This window comes from Cyprinodon tularosa, unplaced genomic scaffold (assembly GCF_016077235.1).
Source record: "Cyprinodon tularosa strain WSP-4 unplaced genomic scaffold, ASM1607723v1 ctg298, whole genome shotgun sequence".
NCBI lineage: Eukaryota > Metazoa > Chordata > Actinopteri > Cyprinodontiformes > Cyprinodontidae > Cyprinodon > Cyprinodon tularosa.
In genome coordinates, this window is record NW_024039005.1 from 968,608 (window position 1) to 980,023 (window position 11,416).

Sequence of the window (11,416 nt, forward strand, 5' to 3'; positions counted from 1 at the left end):
TTTTAGTTGGTTCCTGTCAGGGTTTAGTTACTCTCTATTGCCCCCATGTGCTTGTTTCCTTTCCCCTTGGCTTCCTTTTAGGTAGTTCCACTCACACCTGCTCCATATTCAGCTCATTAGTTTATCCTTTGTTCTGTTTCCCTTATATACTCCACCTCTGCAGTCACTCAGTGCTGGTTTGTTGTTGTTTGAGTATCCCCTAACGTTTTTTTTGTTTTTGTTTTTTTTTGTATTTTTGACTTAGTTTAATCATTAAACTACAAGACTCACCTCTGCTTCCTGAGCTCTGCAATTGGGTCCTCAAAAATCTCCACTAAACCGTGACAGACAATCAAGGATGCAACCAGTCATTCAAAGGTTGCACCAGGTAGGCTTTGCTTTGCTTAAACACCCTAAATACAGTCGAAGGTAATGTCAAATAGCATGTCGGGCAATATGGTCATATAGTATAGTCATATACTAATATAGTCATGTTAAAGGGGAACACTGTCTTTTTTACATTGGGCCCGTGATTTTAAGTTATTACATCATGTTCTACTCATCCATATTAGTTCTGCGTCATTTGGAGCCGTTCTGAAGATATTTGGTTTTGTTATGTCCAAGTAACGTCTTTCTATGAACAACAAGTTGAAGGCACAAACCATAAATAATAAATTATTAACAGTTTAGTATGTGTCTTCAACTCGTTGGCCATAGGAAGACTTGGATATAACAAAACCAAATATCTTCAGAACAGCTCCAAATGACACAACACTCATATGGGTGAGTAGAACATGATGGAATAACGTAAAATCAAGGGACCGATGTAAAAAAAAAACGGCATTCCCCTTTAAATGTTCAAATGTAACGCTATATTCAGACCACATCTGCTATGAGCATCAAAAAAGCCTCTACTGCTTCATTTCTAATGCTTGTGAACATTAAGATTTAAATGTCCAGTAAAGTGAGTCCAGATGCTTCTGCTGCTCCTGTGTTCGATGCCAGAGAGCAGCTTTGCTATATTAGCTGTGATCAGCGGGTAGAAAGTAGTTAGAATCTATGTTGAAGTGAGAAAGTCCTCCTGAAAACATGGTCTGTGCAGTCAGTTCATCCAGATTACCATCCTGCCTTCAAAGATTATTTCTCTGTGGGAGCCGCTCAGACCCCCACATACCGGCGCTGCGCTGTCACTGGGAATCCCCAGCAGCAGCTGCCTCAGGCCCGCTTGCCTCTCCAGGGTTTTCCCCTCCTGTTGGTGGCGGCTGGAAGTAGATGTTAGCGTTTTTCAGGTCTGTGCTACAAACTGCAGGCAGCAGGATAATAAAAGCCAACATATTCTGCCGGCAGGTTTCTACATTTGAAGTTAATTTAGGCGTTAATAAACTGTTTCAGAGGAGTGATCATAGCGCTCTGCATCAGCAGTGCTGTGTCTGACTCCCTGCCAGCTCCCAGATCAGCTTCTCTTATTGGTTGATGCGGCACATCCAGCAGCTAATGTGCAATTCCAACTCCAGCAGCTGCTGCTTGTGAAGCGTGTCACGCTCCTGAAATGTGTCGAGATGCGCCGCTCCTGCTGCTCTAGATACGCTGCAGGACCTTTGATGTGCCTTTATGCACGTCAACCATAGACTTTGCATGTAATGCGGCTGCTTCTGCTGCCCAAAGCGCGATAGGTGTGAACACAGCATTTTAGAAAGAGAGCCTCCACCAGATTCCTGGGCAGGAGGCTCTTCAAAAACTTTCAACTGACTGGATAAGATCTGCAGCAGGGCTTTGTGGTTGGAGCCACTAAGGGTTCAGTTACTTTAGAAAAGGCTTTTAGGCTTCATGCCAGAACTCCAAGTTCACCACTATTCACCTATAAGCACCACAAACATCAGCTAGTGCACAGATTTGGAAGAAGATGGCGATGGCTCATTTATGCTTTCGGGGGGGGGTTTTATGATGCCTGGTTCTGAGTTTCAAACTGTAACATGGAGGAATGGAGACAGAATTAGTCAAGTGCAGGAAATCTGGAGAGAAAAGCATATCCTGTTTGTAAAAAACTCTGAGGCTTAGTGCTTAGTAACATGACTCCAGATAAACGAGTCATGTCAACAGTTGGAGCGTGCACTTATGAGAGTCTATAAAGTCAACTTTGGGAACAAAATGGAGGTCTAACTGGACATTAAAAAGATATTTTCTAGCGTTCCATTCCACTGTCACAAGTACAGAGCAACAAAATTAGATCTCTGCATTTAAACCATCCCCTTGGGGAGGGGTGGGCTGCCAGTGTGCGGCGCCCGGGGAGCAGTGTGGGTCCTGCTCAGGGACCCACATTGGCAGTCCGTGGAGGTGCGGCTTGAACTCAGAACCTCTGGAATCCGAGTGCAATGTCCTAACCACTAGGCCAAACCCAGGCTTCCTGTTTGCCGAACGGGTGACGGTTTGGTTCCAGAAGAAGTTCTGAAAGATTCTGCAGTGGTTATCACAGATGATCGACCGGCTGGAAAGCTCTTTTGATTTGCTGCAGGACAGAAACCCAGGAACACTGATGAATTTGCTGATTGGCTAATCAGGAGTTAGCTATGATGCGACAGAAGTGCTGTCAGTCAACCAGGTATACAGCAGGACGTAATAGCAAAAGGATTCTTTACAAAACACTAAAGATAGTTTCATGAAATTTAGTGACTGATGTATTTAATAATTCTATTCAGTTTATTTCTATAGCTCCAATTCACATCATGTCATCTCAGGTCACTTTCCAGTTCACCAGATCATCCAGTCAGATTGATTCAAAGTTTTCTATTTAAGAAAAACCAGCTGATTGCATCGACTCATTGACTCTTCAGCAATCCCTCACACTAAGCATGCCTCTAGCGACAGTGGAGAGGAAAAACTCCCTTTGAACAGGAAGAAATCTTAATCTAGATAATCTTAATCTAGATAAGTCATTTTTTCCTAAAACAAGTGTGATTTTTTTTTTAATTGAGGAGGTAAGTGAAACTATTTGCCATTGGAACAAGACAATTTACATTTAAAATAAGAAAAACCCTGTTTCATTGTCTTATTTCAAGTGTATATCATCTAATTTCCTTATTCTGAGAGTAAAAATCCTCATTCCATTGGCAAATCCTCTTATTTTTCTGCTCAAATTAAGGGTAAATGCCCTTTATTTAAGACATTTTGACTTATTTCTAGATCGTTTCTGCAGTGCACACTGTTTCTTTTATTTTTTTATTATATGATGCATGTGTAACATTATTTGACCTCAGCCTTTTTTGTTTTACTCTTCATATTTATGTTTTGCAAAAAGCTGTAAGTTCTTACAGTTGACCAATAATGCTGAACTTCAAAGGGTTGAATGAAGCTTCTTAGTGCAGCACAGTGTTTTTAGAAAAAACTAAAATAATTAATGTTTCAGATTGGAGCTTTTTACGACTGTTTATCTCAATGTAATGTATCCTTAATATCTATATACTGAGATGAATAAAATGATACATAATGGTTTAAGTACTTCGGAAGGATACAGAAGCAGGAAGGGACTAAGTGGCAAGAAGAAGGTATGAAATGGCCTTTCTATGTGCTCTTAAAGCAGAGGAATAAATATCTTAATCTCATGTGAGGTGAGTGAACAGGAAAAGCAAACAGGAAGAGAAGGATTACAATACTATAAGTTGCTAAAGTGGGATCAATAGCAGATCGAATAAAAATGCATCAACGTCAAGCTTCCTAATACCTCTTAAACTAATGCACGGCATTGTTAAGTGGCGTGAAGAAATAATGAATGACTTCAGGATAGGTGTAAGTTGCATAAAAATGGGCAGGTCTGGGCATGCATCCTATTGTGTATTCAGCTGAACAAAGCAAACACTGCCGTCCCTGGCAGCAGCATCCATTCACAGCAAGGCGGGCGCACAGCACAAGATGGAAAACAGGCGCTCATTATAACATCCTCATCGCCAACGATTCATCGCACTATGCCGAGAAAATCATTGCTGCTTATGAACGTCTGTTTCCCATCCAAAGGTTAGGATAATGACTCGGGGGGGCACTAGGTATTGACTCCAGATGACTGAGTCACGTCAACCGCCGGGCTGCGAACTTATAGCAGTCTATAAAACAAACTTTAGACGTGTTCAGGCTACTGCAAAAAAATAATATACAAAATTAGACAAGTACACCATGCACTGGAAAAATGATCTAGAAATAAGTACAAATTTCTTAAATTAAGTGTATGGAATTAGTATTTTTACACTTAAAATAGGATAATTAGATAATATTCACTTGAAATATGACAATGCAATTGTGTTTTCTTATTTTAAATGTAAATTGTCTTGTTCCATTGGCAAAATGTCTCTTTTATCTCCTCAATCCAAGAACAAATGCAGTTATTTTAGGAAAAAATGACTTAACTAGATTTGGATTTTTTTTAAGTGTGGAAATTAGTTTCATCCAATTTACGGCTTTTTTTATAGCTTTTGCAAGGCAAGTTTATTTTTATAGCACATTTCATGTACAGAACAATTCAAAGTGCTTTACATACAACATTATAAACAAACGGGAGAGAATACAATTAAAAACAATTAAAAGCGTGATTCAAAATTAAAAACATTTAAGATTAAAAAGAGAGAATACAGAGACGTGCGGATTTTAACTTTTGAATAGAATCTACGTAAATGCAGCTGAGAAGAGGTGGGTCTTCAGCCTGGATTTAAATAAACTAAGTGTTTCAGCTGATCTGAGACTTTCTGGGAGTTTGTTCCAGACATGTGGAGCATAGAAGCTGAACGCAGCCTCTCCATGTCTGGTTCTGACTCTGCGAACTGATAAAAGGCTGGATCCGGATGACCTGAGGGGTCTAGTAGGTTCATACTGCGATGAACAGACGTCATCTCATGGAAGTTCACAAGTCAAACGCACTGGAAGAAATTGAAATCTAGTTAAATCATTTTTTCTTAAAGGAATAGTACACCCAAAACATGATTAGCCTTCATTTTCTACTCACCCCCATGCTGAACAACACTCTGGAGTACTTTTTTGATATCTCAAATGCATCTGGAGATCTGGGAGGCTTCTTGCTGTCTGCTGACATTCAAATAATGGAGGTCTATGGCGCCCGAGGCAGAAAGGTCCATAAAAGTCCACAAAAAACGTGTCAATATTCCTCCATACTGCTCGTCCAATGTATTCCAAGTGTCCTGAGTGGGTAGCGTCCAGAATTTACTCGAAACAAAGACATTTAGAATGTTTTTAGAGCATAAACCGTAGTGTATAGGATTTCCTAAAAGCGCGTTCACGAGTCTACGGAAACCGCGGCAGACCAAACCAGATGAAAGTGCGCATTCAGCGTCTGCTCTGCCGATAATGCAAGCGTAGAAGAAGAAATGTGCTGTTTACCTGTGCAAAGAAAGAAACAACGAAAGTAAAATGTCTGAGGACTTCAGTGTTGAGGAAGAGCATGAGTTCTTTGCCGAGCTGAATGCGCACTTTCATCTGGTTTGGTCTGCCGCGGTTTCCGTAGCGTCGTGAACGCGCTTTTAGGAAATCCTATACACTACGGTTTATGCTCTAAAAACATTCTAAATGACTTCGTTTCGAGTAAATTATGGACGCTACCCACTCAGGACACTTGGAATACATTGGACGAGCAGTATGGAGGAATATTGACATGTTTTTTGTGGACTTTTATGGACCTTTCTGCCTCGGGCGCCATAGACCTCCATTATTTGAATGTCAGCAGACAGCAAGAAGCCTCCCAGATCTCCAGATGCATTTGAGATATCAAAAAAGTACTCCAGAGTGTTGTTCAGCATGGGGGTGAGTAGAAAATGAAGGCTAATCATGTTTTGGGTGTACTATTCCTTTAAAATAAGTGCATTTGTTCTTAGATTGAGGAGATAAAAGAGACATTTTGCCAATGTAACAAGATAATTTACACTTAAAATAAGAAAACACAATTGTATTGTCTTATGTGTATCGGGCAGAGTTAAATTACCTGTAGATAATGGGAAAGGTTTTGCAGTTCTATGGTAGTAGAACAAAAGGCAAGGTTCTGGGGAATTGTCAACTGCCCAAGGAGAAATTTTTTATCAAATGCTAACCCAACTGTTTTTAATATTCTTTTTTGTTTCTGCATTTTTTTTTTAATTCATTTTTTTATTACTTGATTCTGTTTTATCTTCCTGTATTTTAATCATGTAAAGCACTTTGCATTGTCTTTGTACTGAATTGTGCTAAAAAATTTGCCTTGCCTTGCCTTGCCTTATTTCAACTGCATATTATCTAATTATCTTATTTTAAGAGTAAAAATTCTCGTTCCATTGGCAAACTATCTCATTTACCTACTCAGATTAAGGATAAACACACTTCGTTTAAGACATTTTTACTTATTTCTTGATAATTTTTCCAGTGCAGATCCAGCATATAAACAGTTAAAGGTAAAAATATAATCAAGTCAATCCAATAAAATCCAAACACTGTATTTAAATATTAAACTGCTCTCATGTGCCTTCCAATACCTTTCAGCTGAAATCGGTTTATGAAGTTAGATGTTCAAAATGAGGGAAGAAAACTGCAGTAAATTGAATGAAATCGAGGACTCTGCAGCTTTTCTCGTCTTGATCAAAGTTAAATTTGGAGTCCATGCTCTGAAGCATTAAAAGGTGTTTTTGTGTTTTCTCTGCTTGCATAATCCTGTTTTGCCCCCCCCTCCACACTGTGCTCCACAATAACTCAGAATTAACAACCCTTACACTTTTGGCTGAATTATGTTGCTTAAGTTTTCTACAGTAACAGTGCCATTGGTTTTACATCTCAAATGAACAAGTGACAGATCAATCTGCAAGCTTCAGTGTGATGAATCCTTTGTTTTTAGTCACGCTGCTTTTGTTTTGTCTGCAAAAGCCTCCGAGTGCAGCCTGCAGAAGATCCAGCCCTCTAAACAAAGCCTCTTATCATGCCGCCCCCTGAATGATCGGTTTGTGACGGTAAGGAAGAGTGCGGGTCATTGGAAAGACAAAAGTTTTTTTTCTTATTGATAATTCTCCCTGTCACTGAAAAACCACAGGCCTACTATGCAGTGTCAAGGGCTTAGATCCGCTGTGAATAGAGTCTGTAATTAACTCTGAGGCTTACATCTAATTAATCTTCTTGCCAGTTTTGGCGGCACTCTGTCAATCTTTGATCTGCTTTTGTCACATGTGTTTGTCGAATGTAGGACAGTGGGGGGGGGGGGGGGGGGGGGGTGCATGCAGGGATTTTTATCCTCCTCCATCAAAGTTTAATATGCTGTAAATAGCAGGTAGTTAAGCTACACTGCTGTGTTAATGCTTAAAGGTTAGAACGTTTCGCTAACTTTAAAGCAGCTTCAGGTTGGTACAGCAGTTCAAACAGCATGCAGCACAGCAGCCCTATGTAGGGGCATCATAGCCCTTCTAAAAAAAAAATTAAAGGTAGGCTGTCATTCCATTTTTACTAAGGTGGCGGCATGGTGCCCAGATGGAAAGGTGCCCACAGCAAAGGCTAATAATGAGACCTGAAACAGCAAACCTCACTTTGGTTTGGAAGTCTGCCACAAACACTCCACTGGTGCCAAAGAGCTGAGTTCTTATGTGCAGCTGATCCTTCTGCCCTGAGAAAGCAACCTGCACACCTGTTGGAAGTCCAGCGAGCATGGGCGGTTCTAGAAAGGTGTCAACGGGGGCCACTGCCCCTGTAGATCATGTCCTGGCCCCTGTTATGAAGACACAATACTCAAAGAAATTCTAATGATGATCTGAGCTGGAACTCACATGGTTACTGATAGCTCCTTTGGATCTATTTCATTTTTTTCTATTTTATTAATTATTTAAAAAACAATAACGTGATCGATTCAGAGGGATTGAGAAAGGATCCCAGTTTTCACTTGCTAAATGTTTTTTTTTTTTTCAAAACAAAGAATCTAATTCAGATTTTAGAGAAAAGGGTAATTTCAAATTAAGTCAGAAATATGTTTAATTCCTAAATTATGAATGTATATTGACCTAATAAGACATAGAATTTTAATTAAACCCAATTGAATAGAAAATTCTCTTCATGCAGCTCTCTTAATATATTTGAATCTCTTGACCTGTTTTTAATTTCATGCTTTTCTTGGCCCCCATGAAAACACGCTGGCCCCCTCCTAGCCCCCCCCCCCGTTACCTTTGGTCTAGTCTGGTCACTGCCAGTGAGTATCTGTATTATTCTAATAAAGGACGATGGACAATATCTAAAAAGTTTTTCAGTATAAGACATTTTTTTTCTTCTCTTTCGCTGCTCTCTCTTTTTATTCTCATCAACCTGCTATAGAAACTCCAGGGAATGCAAAGCAAAGGTCATAAAAATGCCTCCTAAACTCATTAATCTCCTTTGTAACCTCACAACAGGAACAGCAAATTAACAAGTGTTGTTTGTACAGTTCTGACTGGTTCCAGAACAGCTGCACCTCCATGCAGGTAGGAAGAGGAAATTGGGAGGGAGCATTGATTTAATAAACATTTAAGACAAAATGTGACAGAATTTAATATCATGCTTTACGTTTAATTATCCTGTTATATAAAGAGAGGATGGTGGGGGCAGTGGTTTGCATGCAAGACCCATTTACAGAGGCCTTAGTCCTCGATGCGGGCAACCCGGGTTCGAATCCGGCCTTTGGTCCTTTGCTGCCTGTCTCTGCCCCCCCCCCCTCCTGTCAGCCTACTGTCCAAAAAATGATCCACTTGTTCCATAAAAAAAGTGCCAGACTGTAAAAAGTGAATTGATATGATGAAATATGACATCTAGGATGGCAGAACTAGCTAAAACTCAGAACAGAACTTAAGGAAGTTTCTAAAACTAACAAGAGACTGGAAGGCTAAGTTATAAATATTTAAAGGTGGAAATTAAAGTTATCAACTTAAATAACCCCATTAACTCAGCAGCTATTTATAAATAAATGAAATCAATCCTCTGGACTTTGTTTCCAAGTTTGAAGACGTTTCTCTTCCATCCAGGAAGATTTTTCAATCCAAAATGTCAGAAATAGCGTTTAGTTCCAGGTTTTATCCAGCAGCCCAACAAAGCCTGGTTTTAGTTTAGAAAACATGCAAATAGAAACGAATGAACGGGTCCCCCCCTTTGGGATGGGGGTCGTTTGGCTTCTTTGTTAGCCTGCAATGCCCCATACCTGTCTATGTCTCTGAAAGGGGGTCGTTAGAGGGAATAGTTGGCCTGGATGAATAGGTGAGGTCTTTCACTCTCATGTTTTTGTGTTTTGCATTTCGGACATTTTGATTTTAAAAATCTTCCTGGATGGAAGAGAAACAAACAAACTTGGAAACAAAGTCCAGTGGGTTGATTTTTCATTTCTTTCTTTTTTGTTATGACTATGACCTGGATGACTGAGGACTTTCACCAGCAGCTATTTAAAAGTTCTGTTCTCCATTCATTATATTGAATGAATTGCGCATCAGTCCTGACCATTTGCTTGTACTGCTACATCATTTAGATCCACCCAGAATGGGAAAGACTCACCCTTGCATATTTTGAAGAGTATGGATCCTCAAACAAAGCCCAGACCCGCTTCTGCCAGCGGCTCCACAGGCTGCCGCTCCTCACATCAGGTGAGTCTCCCTGCGCCAGCCTCCTTGTCATCTCATCATCATCCTCATGCTCCGGCTCTGGCTCCGGATCCTCACTCCCCAGGTCTAACAGACCCCCTCCCACGAAGCTATCAAGGGCCTCCTCCGCCTCCCTGTGCTGTCGATAGGTCATCCAGCAGCATGGCTCCACGTCTGTCTCATCGATGCCCCAGAAGGCCAGCTCCTCCTCATACAGCGGCCCGCAGACGTCGGCCGGGCAGTGCAGTTTACCTGTCCTGTAATAGTTAAGGATGTGTGCAAAGACGCCCGGATGGCGGTCGAAGAAGAACTCGTCGATCTTGGCGTCATAGTCGAAGTGGTTCGGCGCATCAGGCTCGGCCAACCAGGACAGGCGGGTTCCAGGTAGGGTGCGCAGGGTGCTGCGATATGTCTGATGTCTGATCCCTCCCACGTTGATCACAATGCGATCCTTGTCGTCGCTCAGGCCCATCGCGTCCCTTATGCATTTCTCCACTAAGTTCCCCTCATTGCAAAGGTCAGTCTAGGCGTACCCCGCTAACAGCGCACAGCAATTACGCACGAAAGCAACCTGTCGCCAATTGGGAAGGAATCTGTTTGAAATGTTCATGCATCCCCTCCACTACCCTGTTTCCTTTACCAGCATGTGACATGCATCTGGTGGATTGTAGACTAATAATGTCAGGCTCTGTTGAAGGTATCGAAATCCAAAATGAGAGCAGCCAATGGGATCACCTTAAAGGGAAGGACGTCACATCGCTGCTAGATGTTCTCATAGAAGATCTCAAACGGTTGGAACCAGTTGTTCGTGACACAGCAAGGTGACTGCGGTGGTGCTGAGCGGACAGCGCCTGATGCAGACTGCCTACAGACTGCCCTCCTTCGCGCTGAGCTCAGCCTGATCCCTCTCTCCGCCACCGCTGCTCTTTGTCTCAGCAGATCGGATCAGATCACTGCTGTCATTCAGACGCGATCGGGATGGAGAACATCCCAAATCAGATTAAAGGCTGAAGGATCCTCTTTCTTCTACCAGACAGACTGATGAGAAGCGAAGATGACCACTACCATGATGATCCTCCTCAAAAGACAAAAACAAAAACGCCCAAACTGCCTGTTATCCACACCGAGTCTTTCTGCTCCTGTTTCCAAAGCAGATTGAGCATGCCCAGTGGATCAGCCTGCATCTATGCCGTGTCTCCTCTCCTAGCAAGATGTGGAAACTGTCTGAAAGCAGCCCACGTTTTCTTCTAATTAGTCTATTTTCCCCCTGTGGTCGGTGAGTTGCTCCAACTGCCTGCAGGGAATCACCTTCCTCCTGCGCAGCTGTCTGCAGAAGGTGTGACCCTGGAGCCACGAACGCGCAGAAGCGCCTCTAACGCCACAGATCAATGACCAACTGTGGGATTCAAGAGTCAACGAAGGTTTTTATCCTGCAGATTTAAATCCAGATCACTAAGATCACTTACGATCCATGCAAACAGAAGAAAAATCTGATAAATTGGAAATGTTGCACTTCTAGGTAATTACGACGCATTGCTCGATGTTTATTTGACAGGAGAGGGCGCTATTAATCTATGTAGAAAAAAAAAAACATGAGAATTTTAAACCCCCAGTATTGCAAAAACAAAAATCAAAACTTTCTCTTTCTTTGTTACAGTTTTGCTGATTTCTTTTTGTATTTTTTTTAATATAACGTATTTCCCTAGAGTTGTGTTTTTTTTACACTGCAAAAAAGTAGATCTAAATAAGTTTTTTTTTTTCTTAAAATAAGTGCATCTTTTCTGGAATTAATACCCTGAGTGAGACAGTTTGCCAATGGAACTCAACAATGTACATTT

General features: G+C 41.3%; 1 protein-coding gene across 4 annotated transcripts in view; it reads right to left on the reverse strand.

Moving 5' to 3' along the window:
* Nucleotides 1-11,056, reverse strand: part of kcnc1b (potassium voltage-gated channel, Shaw-related subfamily, member 1b) — a 31,382-nt gene extending 20,326 nt beyond the window's left edge. For 2 of the 4 annotated variants that reach the window (XM_038291258.1, XM_038291257.1), the window contains exon 1: nucleotides 9,493-11,048. In XM_038291258.1, coding sequence (XP_038147186.1) covers nucleotides 9,493-10,050 — 558 coding nt within the window. In that variant the 5' untranslated portion in view covers nucleotides 10,051-11,048. Of the gene's footprint in view, nucleotides 1-9,492 lie in introns of all 4 variants that reach the window. The other 2 variants (XM_038291259.1, XM_038291260.1) reach the window with 2 other exon arrangements.
* Nucleotides 11,057-11,416: the final 360 nt, after the last annotated feature.